This window comes from Musa acuminata, chromosome BXJ3-7, assembly GCF_036884655.1.
Source record: "Musa acuminata AAA Group cultivar baxijiao chromosome BXJ3-7, Cavendish_Baxijiao_AAA, whole genome shotgun sequence".
Classification (NCBI taxonomy): Eukaryota; Viridiplantae; Streptophyta; class Magnoliopsida; order Zingiberales; family Musaceae; genus Musa; species Musa acuminata.
This window is the reverse complement of record NC_088355.1, coordinates 5,654,340-5,677,621: the sequence shown is the minus strand read 5'-3', so window position 1 is coordinate 5,677,621 and position 23,282 is coordinate 5,654,340. Positions and strand designations below refer to the sequence as shown.

At 38.9% G+C, this 23,282-nt stretch overlaps 4 protein-coding genes across 4 annotated transcripts; 3 read left to right on the top strand and 1 right to left on the bottom strand.

Annotated features, from left to right (window-relative positions):
- Positions 1-1,372: 1,372 nt before the first annotated feature.
- On the top strand, positions 1,373-5,371 carry LOC135642610 (zinc finger AN1 and C2H2 domain-containing stress-associated protein 16-like). Its single transcript, XM_065158900.1, has 2 exons — positions 1,373-1,677; positions 4,479-5,371. Exons 1-2 carry the CDS (start codon positions 1,579-1,581, stop codon positions 5,223-5,225), a joined length of 846 nt encoding a protein of 281 aa, XP_065014972.1. The 5' UTR covers positions 1,373-1,578; the 3' UTR covers positions 5,226-5,371.
- An 8-nt stretch (positions 5,372-5,379) lies between these two features.
- On the top strand, positions 5,380-10,773 carry LOC135642609 (leucine-rich repeat receptor-like tyrosine-protein kinase PXC3). The gene is made up of 4 exons (XM_065158899.1): positions 5,380-5,442; positions 6,144-6,220; positions 6,362-10,014; positions 10,116-10,773. The coding sequence occupies exons 3-4, from the start codon at positions 7,647-7,649 to the stop codon at positions 10,439-10,441; spliced, it is 2,694 nt and encodes an 897-aa protein (XP_065014971.1). The 5' UTR covers positions 5,380-5,442; positions 6,144-6,220; positions 6,362-7,646; the 3' UTR covers positions 10,442-10,773.
- An 819-nt stretch (positions 10,774-11,592) lies between these two features.
- Positions 11,593-15,552, bottom strand: LOC135642611 (bax inhibitor 1-like). The gene is made up of 6 exons (XM_065158901.1): positions 15,389-15,552; positions 14,960-15,103; positions 14,751-14,842; positions 12,234-12,420; positions 11,978-12,133; positions 11,593-11,890 (listed from the first exon to the last, which is right to left on the bottom strand). Exons 1-6 carry the CDS (start codon positions 15,479-15,481, stop codon positions 11,837-11,839), a joined length of 726 nt encoding a protein of 241 aa, XP_065014973.1. The 5' UTR covers positions 15,482-15,552; the 3' UTR covers positions 11,593-11,836.
- Positions 15,553-16,222: 670 nt separating this feature from the next.
- Positions 16,223-23,020, top strand: LOC135642114 (uncharacterized). The gene is made up of 4 exons (XM_065157982.1): positions 16,223-16,523; positions 17,897-18,146; positions 21,509-21,602; positions 22,478-23,020. Exons 1-4 carry the CDS (start codon positions 16,297-16,299, stop codon positions 22,753-22,755), a joined length of 849 nt encoding a protein of 282 aa, XP_065014054.1. The 5' UTR covers positions 16,223-16,296; the 3' UTR covers positions 22,756-23,020.
- Positions 23,021-23,282: the final 262 nt, after the last annotated feature.

The following is a 23,282-nucleotide window of genomic DNA, read 5'->3' as shown; positions in this document are numbered from 1 at the left end:
TCCAGTACGGGCGGTACATACCGATTTGACGATATATCAGTACGCGGACCGCTTGTTATCGGACGGACCGTGCTACAGTGCTATAGTAATATAGCATTGCTACAGTAATATAGTAGAGGAAATCACTCGATAAGCCCTGGTATATCGTTCGATACGCAGGTACCCGTATCGTACCGAGCTAACCTCGAAATACCGGTATGATACGATATTGCATACATTATTTCTAATATAAATCAATCTAAACTTTAAGACTCGAACTACAAATACACTATCTTCAGTTGAGTGCAACATACTTCAAAATGAATCTATATTTCAATTACCTCATCTTAAGTTAAGAAATCCATTATAATGAATTGATTCAATCATTCATGTTGTATCGTAACGGATAGAATATAACTTCTTCCCACATGAAATAACATTATATCAAATTTATTTACATTGTGAAGCTAACAAATTGGGTCAAACAAAATGATCCATGCTTAATTAAACATTAAATATTTCCAAAAACAAAAAATTCAAAACCTGGTGAGACAGATGATTACACTCATAGATTAACAAACTCAAGAAGTGATCGCCAAAAACTTAATTTATGAATGGAAACAAAAAAAATCATTTTTTTTCTTCCAAACAGTCAAATTACGTGTTTTCCCAAACCAAACCAAACCAAACCACGTTGGTTTGATTTTTTTGGCGAACCGGTTCGACACGCCCAATTGCTCATGTCGTCTTCCAAGCCGGGCATCACAAATCGGGAGTGGCTTCTATGTAAAAGTCCAAAACTTAAAGAGTCTCTCTAGAGAAATATTTTTTATTTTATACTCTAAAAATATATATAATTGGATATTTTATCGAAAAAATATCCAATTTTTATCGAGTATTATTTTTTAAAAATCTTGATAATACCCTTCAATCAAATTGTTTCAAGCTCAATCGATCGATACATGTTAGGTCGTTGGATCATTTTGGATTAATTTAAGTCAGTTCCTTTATATTCGAGTTACACTTATGTCATCGTAAACTAAAAAATATATATAATTTTTGTTAGAATTATATTCTTTTAAAATTCTAAAAAAATTGATAATTAATTATCATAAAATTATCTAAAAATATTAATTTTAAAATATGTTAGGTAATTGAGTTTAACTTATTTCGATTTCCATTATAACAAGCTCAATATAGAAAATAAGAAATATAAAATATAGGATTTTATGATTAGTTATATATATATCTATATGTATATTAACTTAAAGTTTTTTAGCAGTTATATATATATATATATATATATATATATATATATATATATATATATATATATATATTCGGAATATTTGGACGCTTTCAACAGAAAACGCATTATTTCTTTCTATTTCTTTACGCGGTCGTTTTTGCCGACTCCGAAGGCGACCAGAAAAGGGCAAATAGCTGCGTCGGACGAACTATAAGAGAGGGAGAAGGAAGAAGGTTGTATCTCGACTTCTTTCAGATTAATCGTTTCGTTCCTCGATTGATCGCCTTCCGTCTATCTCGTCGTCATCGCCGCCAACACCAAACCACCCTCCCCCGTGCGCAACTCTCTTGATGGGAACGCCGGAATTCCCTCATCTCGGGAAGCATTGCAGCGTTGGCGATTGCAGGCAGATCGATTTCCTGCCCTTCACCTGCGACCGCTGCAATCAGGTACTCAATTTGTATGTTATCACGTTGGGAATAAGAATACCTAGTTTGATTCAAGGATAAGGATTCTTGATGTTAAACTTTGCGGCAGGGCTTAATTTGAATGGTGATTTGCTGAAATTTAAGAGTTAACATAATAGATCATGTTGTCTTGCTGCAGTGTAGGGATTTTAGTTGAAACGTTTGCTTAATGGGGTGCTACACTTGCTTTATTTTTTTTAATATTAGAATGCAACAATACACTAACCGATCAGATCAGATATCTCAACAGAGACACTCTGCCTGTCTGTTTTTGCTACTGTAGAGATCCATGGGATGTAAGTTGGTCATGAGTTATACTCACTCTTCATCCAAGTCCATCTGTTAGCTAATCAATTTATGGTAGCGTGTGCCACCCCATTAGTATTATAAATATGCTCCTTGTATGATGCTCCAGTGATTTGAATAACATTATGTACCAAAGGTTATATAACCAATTTCAGGCCTTTCCTGCTCTTTAATGGTGGATTCAACTTTTAAGGGTATATTATTTGATCTAAAACTCCTGCCTCATTTTAGGCCCTTTTGCCATGTCATCATGCTGTGACCTGTCTTCTTGCTATAGTGAAGCCTAGTAGCATATGCTAAAAATCATTTTGTGACTCTTAGAAATGTGAGCATATATCATAGACAAGAAAGGAACGTGAGGTGCTCAGGGACAAATATATAATGCATTGTTCTAATATCCGATACGAATCCTCACAGTGATTCCACACGCTTCGTTGACGCATCAAGCAGTAATTTCTAGCCCAACCATGCCAAGGAAGCCTACTTTTGACTAATAGTTTGAAGGTGTGAAAGGATTGGAGGAATCAAGTGAGTGAGAGAGCAAACTTTGTGTTTGTAATGTTGTTAAGGGGATTTAGGTGACTGACTTTCTGGAGATTAGAAAAAGAGTCAGCTTTGTTTGATAATTAACAGCCTCATGCCATCAATAAGATGGTCCAATGGCCACTCATCTTTTAGATGACTAATGAAAGGCTATCGCTTTGCTGGCTGATAGAAAACCAAGTAACACTGGCTTGTTCAGAAAGGTCTGCAAATGCCCACAGATAAGAAATTGGCGAGATAATAACACAAGATAGAAAGACCTAGGCCCATGAAGAGAGAAAGTTATCACAGCACAGTCATCTGATGCACTCTCTAGTTTGAAGTTAAATAACAAAATGTGGCATGCATGCTTATAAACCATAAGGTTCCTTGTTTGTCAACAATGCAAGATCTTTATGACCCTTTTAGTTATGTATAAGTCTATAAGATTAATCCTTGGCATCATGTTAAGGTCGTTCCTTTGTGGTTTATGCTATCAAAGTTTGAGTAACAAAATAGTCATATTCGCACAGATAAGACTAAAAATGGCTTTGTTTTATTCTATTTTATGTCTTTTTGTTGTTGTTGTTGCTGTAGAGAAGACTGTAAAACCTCTACTAGTTACCCCATTGGTTGGAGTTTTGTCCACTTTGGCAACCTGATTTTGTTATTTATATTTTATACTACAGCAATAAGCTACATGTAAAACTTTTCTTTTTCTTTCTTGTGTCCTTAGGTCATCTTGTTGACTTCTTCCAAAATGATTGTTCTAGTGCTTTCTCAAATATGGTTGATAGTGCACATCATTTATTGTTCTACAAAGTAGCAAACAATAGGGAATAACTTGATTATGCCTAAGGTTTGGATAATCAATTTCCCATTCTTGTACCTTAGTAATAACCTATTTGTAGTTTGTTGGATAATGGTCATTCCATGGTTTGCTATTTCGTTGGGATCGGTCCGTCCTAGGACCAGTATTTACTTGATCCGAGCATGAACTATTGCATAAACTATCCCCATTTTGGACGATCTGGTCAGATCCAATTTAAAAATATATATCTTTAAAGTTTAAACTTGTCGGTGGGCTCATGATGGAATAGTAATCATTCCATAGTTTGCAATTTTACTTGGATCAATTTGTGGTGATCGGTATTTATCGATCTGAGCAAGACCATCTGCATTTCGGGCGGTCTGATTTGGTCCAACTAAAAATAACATATCTTTAAAATATAAACCTGCCGATTCAATTAGGGATCATGAAATTGTGAGCCTTCTTCTCCATCTTGACGCATAGAGCATCTTGCCCTTTGCGATCCATTGCCACCTATCCACCCTCGTCCGTCATGCATCGCTGAACTCTTTTTGGGTACACTTCCTCCTCTTCCTCCTCCGAATCTTCCTCATGCGACTTCTCTTCCTCTTCCTCTTCCTCCACCGCCTTCTCTTCCTCCTCTTCTCTTCCCACCCACCCCCTATAGAACTTGATACCACAAGTATGTTTAGGCATACAATGTAGATTGGCTTGGACCTATTCTGGTTAGGCCATGGATCAACATGGCTCCGGTACCCGAAATTGCATTCCTTGAGTCATACAATAATCTTCTCCTTTCAATTGTACTACTTTCATCCTAGTTAAGTGATAGTGTAAACATTTTAATAATGCCTCACACTTATCGTAGAAATAATATCTTCTAATGGGGAGGCTATAGAAAGTTTGGAGTCCAACTATGCTCATGCTATATGTGTACAATTAAATTCTATGAAGAATGTCAAGTAAATTCAAATAAACAACTATCTCAGAAAATGAATTTTCATTTTTCTTTGCCCATTTGTTGCTTATTATATGTTTACTTAACTTACAGTCTCAGCATGGCGATTTGATATTTGTGCTTTTCTTTTTCGTTTCTTTTCCGTCTTGTATCAGAGTTTTTATGACAATGTTATAATATTGCCAGGTTTTTTGTCTGCAACATAGGGGTTATTTCAATCATCAATGCCCTAACGCCAATCAGAATGATGTGACAGTCTTAATATGCCCACTATGTGCCAAAGGAGTTCGTCTGGTCCTTGGTGAAGACCCAAACATAACTTGGGACTCACATGTTAATACTGACTGCGACCCTTCAAACTACCAAAGAGCAACCAAGAAAAGACGATGTCCTGTCCCTGGTTGCAAAGAAGTACTGAGTTTATCTAACTCGGTCAGATGCAGGGATTGTACTGAAGAACACTGTTTGAAGCATAGATTTGGGCCTGATCACAAATGTCCTGGGCCAAGGAAACCAGATTCTGGTTTCTCATTCGGAGGTATGTTTAATAAGAACCAAAAGGGGAAGTCACTGCAAGATAGAAGTTCAAATAGTTCCTCATGGTGGGGTTCAAGCTTGATGAAGGCAGTGTCCAATATCCGTGCCTCGGCCGAATCAGGCATGATGAAGGTGAATAATGTGACCACACAAGCTTTACAGAAGGCAAAAAGTGGAACTGCAGAAAGCAGCAGTGGTGGTGAGCTTGTGGAACAGTGTGTTCAATGCCGAGCAAGGTTTTCAACTGTTTCTGCTTTAATTGAACATGTGGAGAGATCTCATCAGCAAAGTTCTCGAGCAGGTGGCAATAGAGTGACGATTGATGTTTGCCCAAAATGTAGCAAGGGATTTAGAGATCCGGTAGCGCTGGTGGAGCATGTTGAGAGGGACCATTAGAGGGAACTCCCTTTCATAGTTGTGCATTCCAATCTGTTTGACATGCTTCCATTTTTTTTTATTAGTGCCTGATTGCTACATTAGTGGAAGTGGTAAATGTGTTCTAGTATCTGATCATTCTATTTATAGAAATATATACTTTTGGATGCAAGGTCAACACCAGTACTTACGAGTTCCAGATCAACACGAGTACTTTGAAGTAAAATGATCTGTCCAGGTAACGAAGTCCTATTAAGTTTGGATATTGTTGCATTATTTTGTCCAATTGCCTTGTCAGCATATTATTCTACCAGATGAATACTTTTGAAGCTTCCTAGTAAAAAGTATCAGATCTGATAGGAAAAATTTCTTAATGTTATTGCTAACTCATTGCAGAGTCATGGAACATGCAGAACTATTCTGCTACTCTCTCTTGGAACAATGTTACTTTTGATATCATTGCTTAACTTTGTAGCTTATGTCCAGCTCATCTGGTACTTTCTTATTTCTGATTACATTGCAAACTAGGCAAATGATCCTGTTAACACTACATTGAGCAATCATTTGATCTTTCGTTAGTGACAACAGGGTTCAGAAAGTTGGTTTGATAATACTTATTTTTAATGGAAATCTACTCTCTCTATCTAAATATCCTAGTAGCATGCTTCAAGGAAAAAAGTACTTGTCTAGTTTTCTCAGTTTCTTAACCTATCTCGTCTCATCTAATCATCTGTTAGATGGTCTCTCATGTGCATGATAGACAAATAATCACAGTTAGTTCATCTGAATTTTGTGTTTTTATTACACAATTGGTTTCCTTTTACTATGATTCGTGAGGCAGCAGCATGCATATACCAAAGTTCACGCTTATTTAACATGTCCACAGGACTTGTTTGCTGGTCCTTACATTGGAACTTAAAAGCTTCTCTCTCTTCGCAGGTGAATTTTTAGGTGGGAATTCGAAGGCAGTGATAATTAATCTTTGACAGAGTTGATTTTAGCAAATATAGAATCAGGTATCGTACATTAAGAACATTTGGGCAAATTGTGAAGATGATCTTCTTCAAAAACAAATCATTAGCATTTCACTTTGCAATGTGAAATTGCAGGTTTCTCTTTAAAATTGCTTTTGTCACAATATATTGATTTTGTTCCAGATTTCGAGGCACAAAGCGTCTTCAATTTCAAATATGTTTTCTTGGAACAGAAGATTGTGTTCTTTTGTTCATGTAGAAGAAGCATGGAGGAACATGATTTCTTCTTGCACTAATCTGAGTATTGTCGAATGTTTTTGTGACGCATAGTTTGCATATTTTATTATTTATAACGTTTAAAATATTTTCTTGCAATATATTTCCTTATATTTGAATCATCTTCATCTGCACAAAATGGGACGATGATGAAGGAGAATGATGCCACTCATGGTCATTTTCCAGTCAAAGATCATCTGGCCTTTTTTATGACAGTAAATACTCCCAACAGTACGACACATGAAGCTGAAAAAGACAAGCTTGCCCTATTCTGACATATGTCCGTGTCTTACCATGAACTCTGTTGCCAATTAGTATTTAATGCATTGTGGGATGTGCTTAATCTATTATCGAGCACAAAGCGAAGAGGGCAACCATACGTTTGTACAAGCCCGAGGCAGAACACATCTGTAGCAAGTGGTGAGCCGTACTCTCCGGAGAAGAAAGATCGAAGAAAAAGGTCGAAGGACCCCCGTATGCCATCGATTCAACGGAAGGTTGCCTTAACCAGAGGAAAAAAGAAAGGGGGGTTTGTGCCCTGGGAAGAGTCAAATGACACACTCATGGCGCCCAGCGATGGGGCGCCATGAGTACAAGGTACAACTCACTGTTCCTTTCGCCTTTCCTCATCAATTAAAGAAAGAGAGGAGGAGGCCTCTGCATCATTAGCGACGCAGAAGAATCTGAGCTTAATTAACTCCGGCCTCAGCAAACTGTGCAGGAGAGTAAAGTAGGAGAGAGAAAAAAATAGGGAGATGGGGCTGGAGGTCATGTCTGCTACAGCAGTCTCAGTCCTTGCTGCTTCCCCACCAACTATTCCTGTCACGGATGGACACGAGAGGCTTGTGATCTTGTGATCAGAGCAACTTCACTCTGGTGGATTCCTGAAACCCCTCCTCTCTCTCTAAGTTTTGCTGTAGAGGCTGTCAGGGAATTTAAGCAATGATTTGTTCTTCCACCAATGTGGCATATATTCTGTAGTTGATGGAGATGTGTGTGCTAAATGTGGTGGGATTTGGAGTCCAAGTGCGAGAGATTTAAGCAGACAGATTCTGGCTTTTCTGCTGGGATTGAAAGGGAAAGATAAAGAGGTATTGGGTCTTCTGTCCTGCTGTGGCTCTTTGAGTTCCTGAGTGGGAAGCTTGGAATTGCCCGACTGGAGCTTCGTAGATCCTAAGGGAAATCCAGTGAGATGTTAGCGGTCAGTAGCCTTCGGTGCTGCCATGTCTTCTTCTCTCTCGTCATGGCCACCCACCTGCTGCTCACCAGCCGCCCACCAGCCGCAGCTCAGCTGGCTGACCAGGCTACCATGGCGGCCCTCCAACAGGAGCTCGCGGTGGCGGGATGGGATTCCGACAGTTCCGGTTACTGCGCGTGGCGCGGCGTCACCTGCGGCGGCGGCGCGGACCGTCCCGTGGAGGCGCTCGAGTTGCCCCATCGCAACCTCCAAGGTAACATCTCCCTCGTCTCCCAGCTCCGTTCTTTGAAGCGCTTAGACCTCTCCGGCAACTCGTTCCGCGGGGCCATTCCTCCGTCTCTCGGGAGTCTGGAAGCGCTCCAGTTCCTCGATCTGTCCATGAACAGGTTCGAGGACAGGATTCCTTCTTCTCTGGGCGGCCTCAAGGACCTCAGATCACTGAACCTCTCCAATAACGTGCTCCTGGATGAAGTGCCTGATGAACTAAGGAACCTAGCCAGGTTGCAGGAGCTGCAGATTTCTGGAAACAAGCTCAGCGGCCGCATCCCCGGTTGGGTCGGAGACCTCGCTGATCTGAGAGTCTTCTCCGCGTACGAGAACATCTTGGTTGGTGTTATTCCCAGAAATCTGGGTTCCATCTCCCAGCTTAAGGTGCTCAACCTGCATTCCAACCAGCTCGAAGGAGGGATTCCCGATAGCATTTTCCGGTCGGGGAACTTGGAAGTTCTGGTGCTGACCTTGAACAGATTGAACGGCAGCCTTCCTGCGTCGATCGGGAACTGCCAAGGCCTCTCCAATTTTCGGATTGGGAACAATGAGCTGGTCGGAAGCATTCCCTTCTCCATCGGCAACATTAGCAGCCTCACGTACTTCGAGGCAGACAACAATCGCCTGTCGGGCGAGATTCCGCCGGAGTTTGCACAGTGCTCGAACCTCACCCTCTTGAACTTGGCCTACAATGGTCTCACGGGGACTGTCCCCGACAACCTCGGGCAGCTCAAGAACCTGCAAGAATTCATCGTCTCTGGCAACAGTCTCGGGGGTGAGTTCCCCAAGTCCATGCTCCGGTGCAGAAATCTTAGTAAGCTTGATTTGAGCTACAACCGATTCAATGGAAGCTTGCCAGAGGACCTCTGCAACATGTCGAGGTTGCAGTTCCTGCTTCTGGACCATAACTCCATTAGCCGGGAGATACCTCGAGGGATCGGCAATTGTAACAGGCTGCTCGAGCTACAGCTAGGGAGCAACTACCTTTCCGGTGTCATCCCACCCGAGATTGGTAAGATCAAGAACTTGCAGATTGCTCTCAACCTTAGCTTCAATCGTCTCTGGGGCCAAGTTCCTCGAGAGTTGGGGAAGCTTGATAAGCTGGTCGAGTTAGACATCTCCAACAATCAACTTTCTGGATGTATTCCACTAGAACTCAAAGGCATGCTGAGTTTGATTGAGGTTAATTTCTCAAACAACCAGCTAAGAGGCCAAATACCGATTTTTGGACCATTTCAAAAGAGTCCTCGTTCGAGCTTTCTAGGCAATGAAGGATTATGTGGTGATCCGCTGAATTCAGATTGTGGAACTCTTTTTGGTTCTGACTATGATTCGGACCACCACAAGGTCTCATACAAGATAATTCTCGCGGTAGTTGGTTCTGGTTTGACTGTTTTCACTATGGTATCTGTTGTTGTTGGCTTCTTCATGCTACGAGAGAAACAAGAGATGGATGCCAAGGCTGCTAAAGTTGCAGGGGACGTAGTTGTGCCTCGTCCGCAGATAGCAGCTGGAAATGTGTTCATAGAGAACTTGAAACAAGCCATAGACTTCGAAAGTGTCGTCAAAGCAACGATGGAGGATGCAAGTAAGATAAGCAGTGGAACATTCAGTACTGTGTATAAGGCCGTTATGCCTTCAGGCCTCATAGTTTCAGTGAGGAGGCTGAAATCTGTGGACAAAACTGTGACTCACCACCAGAACAAAATGATCAGAGAACTCGAGAGGCTTGGAAATCTTTGCCATGCCAATTTGATGCGGCCGATTGGCTATGTGATCTACGAGGATGTGGCACTGTTGCTTCATCATCACATGCCTAATGGAACACTAGCGGAACTTCTTCACGGCACGGTGCAAGCTGAGTATGAGCCAGACTGGCCAAGAAGGCTGTCTATAGCTATTGGAGTTGCCGAAGGATTAGCTTTTCTTCACCATATTGCCATCATCCATTTGGACATTTCATCAAGCAACATATTCTTGGATTCCCATTTTAACCCTCTGATTGAGGAGATAGAGATTTCCAAGCTGTTGGACCCGTCAAAAGGAACTGCTAGTATCAGTGCAGTGGCAGGATCCTTCGGTTACATTCCTCCAGGTCAACTCTCACATTCTTTTCTCTATTCCTCCTTAGTCATTTATTAAATTTGCATAGTACTGATGCATTTGCATCTGTCATGATGCTTCCTTTTCTATCAGAATATGCCTACACAATGCAAGTCACTGTCTCTGGAAATGTCTATAGCTTTGGGGTAGTGTTGCTTGAGATCTTAACATCCAAACTGCCAGTTGATGAGGTCTTTGGAGAGGGGATGGATCTGGTCAAATGGGTTCATAATGCATCGGAGAGGGGTGAGACCCCGGAGCAGATTATGGATGCAAGGCTCAGCACATTCTCGTTCGCTTGGAGGAAGCAAATGCTTGGTGTTTTGAAGGTTGCCATGCTCTGCACCGATAAGACGCCAGCGAAACGGCCAAAGATGAAGAAAGTAGTCGAGATGCTCCTCGAATCAAAGGACAACTAGAAGTGCTGGTATTTCTGCAGTTCTTCCGCTCCAACTGTGGAGATCTAAAGCCTAATCTGGAGAATGCTCAAGTGATCCTCAGATCAACATAGTGAGATGCCATTGGCACTTTGACTGCTTGTCGGAGAGGGATTAGAGATCGAGTTACTTAATTGTAAATGTGATTTGACCGTCGATGGCATTTATCGGTGACCTAGTTGTATTATCCGGAACACCTTGTGCTAGTGTTTCTGTATTAAAGAGTCTGTTGCAAGCATCAAACATGCCATTGTCTGTTTTAATTTTGAGGTGAAACCAAAAACATGAATGTCACTGTGAACAGTTTCCTGTCAGTGTGTGTTGTTCAATTTTCTTTTTTATTTTTTCTCAAGTTACCTATCTTCACTGTCACATATGCTCCTAACTTACTCTGAAGACTGAGTAAATTTACCTGGCTTGGATATTTCAAGTACCCCTATTTGCTACACTCTGAGAGATCATCCACACATTTGATAGAATATAACTGGATTGAAGAACAAGTGAAACCGATTTCTTCCACTATCAGTCTCTATCCAGAGGAATATGAATTCTGTGGAGACGACACAAACTATTTTGTGTGTTAGATCCAAACAGATGAAGATGATCATAATTCTTCTGTGACATGTCATGTCCGCTTGTTCTTCCTATCATTAAGTTGTGGAAATTAGAAGCAAGAAAAGGAGAGAAGGGAGTGTGGACCAGCTTGTCTCCTTATCGGCGGGTTCAAACACCAGCTGTTTGACCTTTATGCGGTTGAGGCCAGAGACAGAGATAATGCAGTGTTGGTCAGCTCCGGTGAAGCACCAATCCCACGTGAAACAACAATCATGCTCTTGCTGGTGTCGTTGCTTCTCGGATTTATTGGGAAGCATTTGTCTCTTTCTTCAACCTTGTCCTCATATAAAGAAATATTTAGGTTCTTTGGATACTACCGTCGGATGACATCTCGGCCCATCTAACCATGGTGAATTTGACTAGGGATGCTAGTGGTTTAGATGTTTTCCAGACATCTGCTGGGTGTATTTTGGATGAATTCAAAAAGAAACATTGGTGTCCGAATTGGATTTACGTGCTCGGATAAGATTAAGATCAAGTAGGCAGCCGTTTCCATTTCGAACACATAGATAAGATAATTGTAGAACAAGTATCCATTGTGATTCACAAGTTTTATTGGAACATACAGCGCAAGTGAAACTTAAAAAGTAGCAGGAAGACACATACACATCCTTACAAACATCGCCCATTACTATAGAAATGTTTTGTAAGACACGCACGAGACACATTTGTCACAGACGACTAACGATGCATGCCACGCAGGATAAAGGACTAGAAGGAGCTGTTACGCAGAAGCAACTATATGCGCGAAAATGATAGGATCTACGATCTCTTCTTTCTTTTCTTCTCCTCGGACTTATCAGATGCATTTTTCAACTGCACAAGAAAACAATAGTAAATCAAAACAGAACAAAACAATCAACTTTGACATTGGAGAGGAAAGCTAAGGCGAATTTGGATTACCATGATGACGAGAATACGAACAAAAACTGCAAGAAAATCTGTAAAGAGGGTCAGTGCATGTTTCAGATAGTCTCGATCGCCATGGTGGGCTCTCTCTATGATCTCTTGGGTGTCAAACACCATGTATCCGAGAAAAACCAACAGTCCAAAGTAAATCTGGGAAAGAAGACATGAGCAGAACTGAATTAGACAGGGACAAAACATGGCAATAACTTCTGCAGTGTCTTTCCTTTTGTGCTAGAATTTAGAAACCTACCTCGACCTTGAACATAGCAGTAGATTGTCCAAAGATGGAACCAGCAAACTGCAGCCATAGGAGGACAGAGAGCCCAGATGATAGCAAGCCACCCAAGTAAAGGAACTCTCTCCTCTTAGCTACAATGGCTGCTCCTGAGAAACATCCGAATGCGAGTGCAGTCCCCACAAAAGCGGTGATTAGTATGCTGTTAGAAAGAGTTAACTTTGATTAAGTTGTACATCCAAAAGGAATTTGTAAATTTAGGAGATATGACAATGATGTCTCCAAACGAGAGGACAATATTACTGCAAAGTTATAAGTTCATTGAATAATGGACCAAATTGAAATAGGGTTATATATATATATATATATATATATTCATTGATAAATTAAAATTTAGGGTGCATTTGGGAATACATTTCAAATGCACATTGAGAGTCCAATGAATATTTTAAATGTGAATTGACGTTCAATAAATTTTTTTTCAAATTGCATTTGGCATGGATGTTCATTGCAAATGTTCAAATGCTGACCCTACCTTAGGGTAGCATTAGCATTTCAACATTTGTGGATGCTAATAAAATTTTATAAATTATCAAAATACTCTATGGCATTATCTAAAATAACAAGATTGCTATTTTATAATAGAAACCATAACCCTCATTTCCTCCCCTTTTCTCTCGATTTCTACCACATTCACTTATATGATTATTTTATTTATTTATTATATATCTGGGCCAAACAAATTTTTATAACTTTTGAATAAATATTAAAAATATTAGAAGGGTAAATTTGTCACATAATTCCAATGAACTTCTAAAGTATAATTTTACCAAACAATGCTTACGTCAATGCATTTTTAAAATATAATTTTTATTTATTGTTACGAAACATTTAAAGTATTCTACAACTACACATCCCCTCAAACCCCTTTCTCCAAATACACTTCAAAAATATAAATGTGTTCCCAAACGCTCCCTCGGACAGCCTTCAAAGACACAAAATACTAGTAAACAATGTGATATACCTATGTCATGTGTCATAAGGGTACAGCAGGACACCACTGCAGTTTTAGCAGTGGGTGTAAATCACAGAGAAGAGGCACCAATCATGAACTCTGCTATATCTTTAAAAGAAACAGGTACAACATACTGGCTATGATCAGGCATGGGTTTGGTACCATTTTGATACATGGGAAAACAAAAAAGTTAAAGAGTCCTATATGAATTCATGTGTCACCTAGCCACAAGATCATTTCCATGTCCATAGCAACACAATAAAAAAACAAATTGATAAAAAATTGTGTACATTATGTGTCATTTTACAGCATCCACTAACAAATATATCATTTTTTATAATGTGCTGTCATCCAGAAATTTGTAACAGCCATAGAAAACTCAAGAAACCATATGCAACTAAGGCCATCAAGATTGTGGTCAGATTTTGGAAGGGCAAGAAAGATTAAATTTTTTGTGTCTGCTTGAGATGGAATTTATTGTAATAATACAATAAGTCACATGCTTATTTTTCTAGCATGACTAAAATAAGCTTCATGAAAACCATGCCCTGACGGACTGGCATGACCAATATATAAAGTAAAAGTCATACTGCCTAAATACAACAGCACAGAAACAGCCTCTCTACTTGCATGAGTAAGATTGTCTATGTACATCGACCCTCCCTAGTCCCTACAGAGTTAAAAGACTTGAAAACCATGCAACACTGTTTTAGTGCCTGAACAATATAATGCATGTTTCAAGTTACGTTTTAAGTCAGTTCATCCTTTCATGCTATTGGTTTTCTTAACAATGAATGATGGATGGCTAACCAATTTAAAACACGACACTTGCAGGAGATCAACAATTGTAGATCATAAAAGAAACTGCATACCTGGTTTGACAAACTTGTATCCAGATAAAATCCAGAATAGGCATTGGACATTTAAAAAACAAAATTGACTGTTCCATATTAAGAAGAAAAATAAGCATAATTACTGGCAAATTAGTTCTAGAAAGTCCGACAACTTCACTGGTCTTCCGTAGTTTTAAAGAAGGGGTTAAAAAAAATCACATCAATGGTACAAATGTTCATTAGAAGTATGAACACATTGAAACTAAGCTATCACTGTATGCATTCCAAGATGATGAACTAATTTACAACCATATCTTTTACATCCATCGACACGGTTCTCTTGCTCACAACCTTTTCCTATTGGTTCAATCTGGGCCGAAAAACAGATTCATCTAATTAAGTGAGATACACTAATGTCTAACTTAGCAGACAAAACTAAATAACACTTGCAGTCACTTATAGAAATAACATAATGGACAAATAGGTTGATTGAAAGACCATTGAAGCCCAGTGAAAAAGACCAAAAATGGATAATAGGCATAGTCATGCTTCGTAGAAGATGCTAAAAGAGCTGAAAAATGTCAAGCAAAACGTACAGTTCGATGCAATTTACTGAACCAGGAAAAAAGAGGCACAAATAACTAATCTGTACTTATATCCCATGTTCGACACAAACAACAGTACCTCGTGTCGAAGTCGACAGCAAGCCGAATAAGAGGACCAATGGAAGCCCCTTCTAAGGCAGCAGCGGCCATCAGAAGGCCAAACCTCTTTCCCTAAACAGCAAGAAGCAAAACAATGGGCTGTATCACTTGTGTGCTGAAAAGAATCATGAACCTGAACATGAAAGCAAGTTGATTTGGGAACGGAAAGAAGAACAAGGCATGGTTCACCTCTTCATACTGCGGCGTCGACAGCAACCACATGATGCTCCCGAGGCAGCCAAGCGTGGTCAACAAGCCACCAAGGTTCATAAGAATGTGCAGATAAGCTCCTGCCGCCGATGCCGCGAGTGCACAACATAGCGTCAAGTACACCTACATTCCAACCCCCCAAAAAACGAAGTCAAGGTTCAGATCAAATTCCAACAAAGAAGAGAGCATAAAAAAAAAAAAACAAACATCGACGAAGAAATAATCATTCTCAGAAGAACCAACACGAATCCAAAAAAAGCCCTAAAAAGAAAATCAAGTGGATCCATCAAAAACAAAAGCCCAAACGAGAAAAACAAGGGGCAGAAAAAAAAAAAAATCTCAAAAACAAGAGAAAACCATCAAATTAACCAAGACAAACATCAACGGAAAGGGGGGTTTGATCCGGACCAGCTTGAGGTGGTTTTGGACGGCGGGAGTGATCTGCCGGAAATTTTTGAGCGATTCGTGACTCCAGCTGCCGGATTTGAAGAACGCATCCATCTCTCTTTTCTCCTCTCTTTCTCAAACAAGGAAACCAACAACCAAAAGCAATCTCTTGGAACCCCTTGTTCTTCCCACGGCTTTATACAGCGGCGGTTTGCTGTTCCTGCGCTCGCAGGACGTTCTCAAACGTCCGATGAGCGAAACAGCTTAATCGATCAGACGGTGATGATCACCACAAGCGAGACGTTCTCAAACGTTCGTTGACTCGTTGGCCGCGGTGATGTTGTTGACCTCCGACGTTACATACGAGTCGACGAAAAGTAAACGATCGTTAAATGACGGAGACTTCGAGTAATAATAACAATAATAATTATTATATATGAACGAAGTAAAACCGGAAAAAACATAAAATTAGTGAGTGGTGGACGAAAATGTATCTAATTATAGTAGTCATCAGCGGATTCCATATGTTTGGTCGTTTATGCCGATCAAAGTAGACTTGCATTATAATATTTCTAGAAAATAAATCTATGTCATAATGACATTTTTATTAAGATATTTCAATTAGTTAGTGCATTATTATATAAATAATAATATCATTTGATGTAATAAAAATTTCTTTCAATAATAATAATAATAATATTTCAATTATCATTTATTAAGATATTTCAATCGGCTCATTTCTTCTAATTGGCAATTAATTGCTGCCATTTGGAAATCAAGCGATATTATGTTAGGGATAATATAGTAATTTTCTTGTGAAAATAATATGCCCACTCCACGAGCACTGATTGAGAAGAAATAAGAAGATAAAGAGTAAAGCTCATTGTCCGGTGGATTCCGCAGTGACCGGAGGCAACAGACCGCGATCCATGGGCCGTGCCAACGGAGTGGGCGCTGAGGAGTGCGACCATCTCGTCGGAAAAGACGTCCTCCTGGGAATGGCTGGGTCGAAACCCACCAAAGCTTCTCCTCGCTCCGCTTCCGACTCGTCGATGGTGGCCAGCTGCGACGGCGGGACTCCTCTGTCTTTACGCCCTGTCTTCGAGCTCCCCCCTTCCGAGGAGGAGACCGAGGCGGCGCTATCCATCCTTAAGCAGTAAGCTTCAAGTATTTTGACTTACCGTACTGTCGATGAGAGCACTTACAACTGACAGATGGTGCGATTAAATGATCGGTAAAGGTTAGATCTGGAGTGGACAGAGGCAGGGAGCTGTACTGTTAATATAAGCAATCTGCTTTATGGTTTCTATTGACAATTTTGTTGGATTAATGATACTTGATAGGCCGAAACAAATAATTGCTGGGATAAGATGAGACCTACAGCTTGTATACGACTAAAATTAGGGGCATTCTCTTTTATCAGCTAGAAATTCTCAAGTGAATCTTCGGGATGTTGCGGTGATAATGAAAATTCCCCTGTAGTGATAATTCGTACTGTATCTTCATTTCTTTTCACCATTGCTTTTCTTGTACGCATTAGTTGTCTTTACTAATATCTCTGATCTCAACTCAGTCTACAGTTATCTCTTGTAGGTACCACACTGTTGTAATTTAATGAAATAATTGAAAAAATGGATTCAACAAATTATGATGATAACTGTTCTATTATGATGCTTTCTTTTTGTCTTTTACATATCTTGTCGGCTGTCGATTTAAGAAGTCTGAAAATAACTTAACAACAAATTATGATGATACTTGTTCTGTTATGATACTTTCTTTTTGTTTTTTACATATATTCACAGCTGTAGACTTATGGAGTCTGAAGATAACTGCTTCACTTATTCATCTTTTCCCCTCTCTTGTGTAATGTCATGCTCATGGTTTGCCTTTAACATGAAGTCCATGCGTAGCTGATTCCTGTCTCTTCTATATTATCATATAATCTGTAATTAAACTTGGAAACATATTCAGTTTTTTCTTCAAATCAATTTTGTGGTAGGTGGTTGATGACTAGTTTTTGTAATTGGTGGATCTCATACAGGTTTCTTTTGTTCTTAGTCAATGTTCAGCATTACTTCGAATAGTCAAACCCATGTATGCTGGTTATTCGTGAATGTTGAAATCAAGATTTAAGCTCCTTATAATCTCATTCACAACCAATTACATGTAAAATTTGAACTTTGAAAGACAATCTAGTATTGTCAATGGGAAAACAGTAACATGATAATAAAAAAAAAAGGATATTGGCTGAGGATTTCTATAGATGCAGTGTTATTAATGCTTATTGATTTTCTCTATGAGGAGGGTCTAGCACCAAAAGACGACTCATAGTTGTTTTGGTAAGTAAATAGTATCTTCCTATTGAAGTGGTAATCATTTCAGCTATGAACTAGCAGAAAAGGAGATAAATCTCAGCTGCATACATCGTTTTTCTCCTTGTCAAGTTCTTTCATAATTAGTTTGATGAATTTCATGAAACATTCTGTATGACTTAGTTTTGACTAATCTCACATCGTGTATTGCTTGTAGAGTATTTGTTCTGGGGACATTTGTTCATGCTTCTGAAATTGGACCTTCTTTGGACAAGAAAGCTGTCAATAATGTATCAATTTCATCTGAAATGACAAGCAAACTTGCTGAAAAGGAATCCGATAGGCATGCACTACAGCTTCATGTCGAGAAGGCAATGCAGCTTAGCAGTCTAAAAGAATTCTACTCTCAAGGACAACAAAAAATTCTCAATTTATTCAATTTATTACAGAAAAATCCTGATCTCCAGGTAATAAATGGAATCTCCTCTTTCTGTTCCAGCTTTCCTAGTTGCATATTTACACTGGCCATGTCTATCTTCCATGTTTCCACTCCTTCTATTGATTTTCTGATTCATGTTTGTCGCACAAAACTTTTTTATAGTACTTATTTATATCATCTCGCTTTTTATGAGTCATCTGATTTCTGAATTGTCTAGTCAACTTTACTTCCTTATTTTCCTGAAGAGAAAGAAAAGGAAAAAAGAAAAGAAGATAGATTTTTGCTAGAATTTCCATTTCATCATACCCAGTCCCAAATGGAAGCCATTAGTTTTTTTCTTGCTCCTTATTCCCTGTTGATAAAATATGATGATAGTAGGTAATTACATGCTTTTCTAACTCTTTGGATAGCTTAATCATCAATGGATTGTGAACCTACAGTGTGTTTGCATCTTCTCATCGATCTGATTTTCTTTTCTTGTCTTCTGTGATGGATGAATACTGGAAGCATTTGTTGCCATTGGATTGTAATGCACGTTATTACTAATATATTTGCAAGTTAAACATTGGCAAATTTTGTTTCTCCTTGTCTCTCCCCTATATATGACAATTAGGTGATTAAAGTTACAATGATGCTTTCATAGGCCATGTTGATGAAATTTGTCTAATGATGATTGAGGTCGGATAGTTAAGGATGTCCTGATGTGATACCGAACAGCCAACATGAGGTCAGTATTGAAATTGGATCTCGATTCCACAAAGGTAGTTAGAAATCAGGATTGTTGGAGTTCTAATAAAATCATAGACCACATAATATGATCTCCAAATGAATCATTAATCATGTTGGTGACCTAATTGGTTCGAGTTTGGATGTAAAATTAAATCAATTAAGGATCATCTAGTTAATTTAATCATAAGGACAATTAAATTATTGTTAAAACTGGAGACCACCATTTCAGTGAACACCGTTCAGGCTACTTTGGAGTTTGGAGCATAAATATTCAGTTATTAAACAAAGTATTTGTTTGCATAGAGTTGGCCATCGTGTGGAGGAAACTGTTCTGCCATTAGGCTATTATGCTTCACATGTGAACCTAATCCTCCATGTGTGTTGATATGGTCACCAACTCGACATAGCAAAATTGATCCAATATAACCTGTTTTCCGAGTGTTTGTCATGTTTGTAAGAGGGGAAAAGTTCGTCTTGAGGGATGTGGTCAGAGTCTACTCAGTTGAGGGGGAATTTCTCTCACAGGTGCAAAAGACTCATGCCCATCTAGCAAAAGACTATGTCGAGGATGTGTCAGAAAAACCCCTCTGATGGTTCAGTGTCTTACGAGCAGAAAAAGTCATGTTGGTTTATTTGGTTAGTTAGCTCAGAATAAAAACATACATAGAGAGGTCCCTTTATATAGTGTTGGCTTTGTAACTGTCATCATTATAGAATACTAAGTGGCCTAATGAAGTCATATTCCTTTAGATGCCATGTTGACATGGTGGATCTAGTTGGCATTTCATCATATCCGAGCTAACTAGGCTTCATGCATTGAGTCTCTATTGGTTGAAAATAGTAGCCATATCATTTATCCGCTTGTCCATATCAGAGCATAATTTCTATCTCGGGAGCTCGACTGTTATTTTCTGCATTAAAAGTGGTTAGATGATGCTCTGAATATCTTTGCCAATGTCTTTGACTCGTGTATAATTCAAATCATGCATAACTCATGTATTTACAAGATCTTGACTTATATATTCATGATGAATGATTCACAACATAAGGTTTTAAATGCCAAGTATACCAGGTATTTATCGGTTCGATAGAGGATTGGTACGTGGATATAACCATTTTGTCTAGTTTGGTTGGAAATAGTAAATTATTTTATGTTTTAAACTCTATGGCTGAAAACAAGTTTGAAAGTTGTTGAAAGCTGTCAACACAGAACCTTCTCTCTATTTCCTCCACCTTGCAGCCATCACCTGTGTTGCTGCCACCTCAGCCTCTGCTTCCTCTCATTGTCGTTGTTGTCTTCTCCTTGCATCATTGCTATCCATGGATGCTATGGCAGCTCAATATTATGTTGAAGTTCTCATCAAACTACTAATGTGCATCTTGTTCTCATGCTTGGTTCCTTCTCTTGCGTTATATCTTTTTGCATAGCCTCTTTTGGTTTTCATACCTGGATCTATGGAAATATGCACTTCTTTCGAAGATTTCAAAAATTCTTGTTCATCCACATCATCCTTTGGGGGTAAAAATTTGGCTCTTGTAAGACTCCAAATCATAATGCCAACTTTGCAATCATGCAATTGCTCATCTTCCAAGGCATATATTTCAAGATGTTATCTATTAAAGCATTCTTGATGAATGTGAATACAATGCTCCTATTGTTGGAAGATAGAATAATGAAGGTATCAAAAGTAAGATTTTTTCTTTAGGTTCAGCTTAAATAACAATTTGGTAGAACAAGGGTAGGTTGAAGGCCTGAGAAGGTAATTCTAGACAGGTAGTAGATACAATTACCACTGCTGTATTGGTTTAAAAACTACCAACTTGCTGCTGTATTGAGAAAGAACAAGTAGAAAATATATAGGGGGAATAAGAAATTTATACTTATTGATAAGCATCCAAGAGATAAAAGAGATATAAAGGCAATGAATGGGAAAAAATGCAAATTATAGAAGAAAGGAGAATAGACAAGAATAACAGAAGGAGCAACATAGTTACCTAGCCATTGGCCAAACATAATCATTCATTCAGCAGTCTTTAATTCTGAGACCAGATACAATCAGATATAATGGTGTCCTTTTCGTTAATAGATTTCCATAATCATTCATTCAGCAATCATCAATTTAGTAAAGTGACTGGCCACTCCCCGAGGAGAAGAGTCACTTTTGTTGAGCCTCACACAGCTATCACATGAATCCTTGATCTTAAAAGAACATATGATCAACATCATACAGCTTCCATAAGTTACATGACACTGCATCAAATATCATGAGCTGATCACTTTAGTCAACTCATGCAATGATATGATGGCTGCTCCAGCAGCAACATGGGGGGCCTGTAAGACCTCAAATTGGTGGCACAACTGAGCATATGAAATCAAGGTTTTATCTTAAGGGATACTAACTCAGACAAGGACTTACTATGATCTGCCCCCTGCTCCACTGGATCCTACGTGGTGTCAATTTCGGCCTGAAATTTCCAAATGCAATAGCACGTCCTACATACTTATTAATCTTGAAATTGTTTCTGATAAGCACCTCATTCTACAATAAGTAAATAAGATTACCATTTGCAATTTCTATACAGAACCTTGGCTTTCCACTTTCTCTGTTGATTAATGCAATAAGGTCTAATTTTACCCAAATGTTACTTATGCTTTTGCAGAGGATTGTTGTATCCTTGTCAACTGATAAAGCTATCTGGGAGGCAATTATGAAAAATGCAGCAGTTGAAGACCTGAAGGAATCTTTCTTCTCAGGTCTCTTTTAATTTTCTAATTAAACCTACCTACATGATGCATGCAACTATCGGGACTCTTTTGCTTGTTTCAATATTTCTTCATGCTTGCTTTACTCTATGAATAGATCTAATTGTTACTCATAGGAGTATTTGATTATTATACAATTTATATCTCATCAACTTGAGTCGTACACTTGTTGGACATTTCTTGCATTAGATTTTTGTTTTGCAATGCAATGCTTGGTACCTGCATTACTATTATTGTTGTACTCCGGGGAAGATTCTGACTTTGCTATATGTAATAATTTTCTATCTAGAGAATGACAACTCCAAAGGTTAGTATCCACTGAGTATGTTTCACTATGGCCAATCACTCTGCTTCATGACACTCTTTCTTATATACTCGAATAAAAGTAACAATACATTGATAGGAGGTTAGTCATACTTTCAGCTTGGTCTGTTGTTCGATTGCTATGTTTCTTGTAAGTTGTAAGTCAAGACAAGATGGACTATTTAAACTGGTTCATAGCTTCATGCAGCTGCATGATTTTGATATCGAATTCTACAATTTAGGAGCACTATCTTCTCCTTTTCCAGAAGCAAACTGTTAAATGAAAATAATGTTGTAACGAGATAAAAGACCACATGCTGATCAATCTTCTATTTATGAAGGTGCAAAATCATTATATAGTTGTACAACGCTTGATGTAATCGATTTGAGTGAATAAAATTGTCATTTCATTGTCTTCTCTTAAATATGGTAGAATATCTTTAACAAATTGACTGATGAAATTAATGAATTATGTTTAGGCAATGGATCTGACTCTTTCGGACATGATAAATATTTTTTTGGAGCTAATCTTGCTTAAGTTTCAACTTGAAATGTTCTTACAGGTTGTAAAGTAGAAGTCGGAAGCGTCCAATACGATCTCTTGAATGGAGTCGGCGACATTGCTACAATAATTGTGAGGTGGATCTTGGATAACATCAAAACAAAAGTTATGGGACTTATCGATAAGATTACTCATCTCGTGGTTGAGCTCTTTCATTGCGTGGAAACAGAAAGAAGCATGCATATCTTGGATGACGTACTAAGATCTTTGTTTATGTTGTCTCTCATGGCAACTATTGTGGTCGTCATTAAACGTATACACAGCACCAATGCTCATTGAACAATAGTTTGGACATGGGTTGCACATGGATTAAGTCCGTCTTATGTGCAGACAGATGATTAAAATGTGTCAGTAAAACTGCTTTGTAAGCCTTTGTGGACTGTTTGATATTATTAAGCATGGATGTCTACTGGTCCACGAAAACAAACAAATTGCCATCAGGCAATATGTGGAGGGCATCCAGCATCTGTTTGTATCTACTTTTATATTCATGCTTTCAAGCACGTTAGTGATGGAAATGTATGAGCTCAAATAGTTTCTGTCCTTTGAATCCTGTAAAATCCCTACTTGGTCTTTTAGTTGTATCAAGCTTCTAGATGTGATCTTTCATGTGAGAAGGGGACATGTTTGGATGTGAGGCTGTGGTTCAGTAGAACTGCAGTTTACAGGAAGTGGCCTCCTCAAATTTGGCTCAGATGAACCTGTGAAGTCACCTGGTTCAGAGTCTGCTTGCAGCAGAAGTTGCTTGGTTTTGATTAAAGAACTAGCAAGGGAGCCAACCCTCGTCACCAAGAAATAGCAGCTAC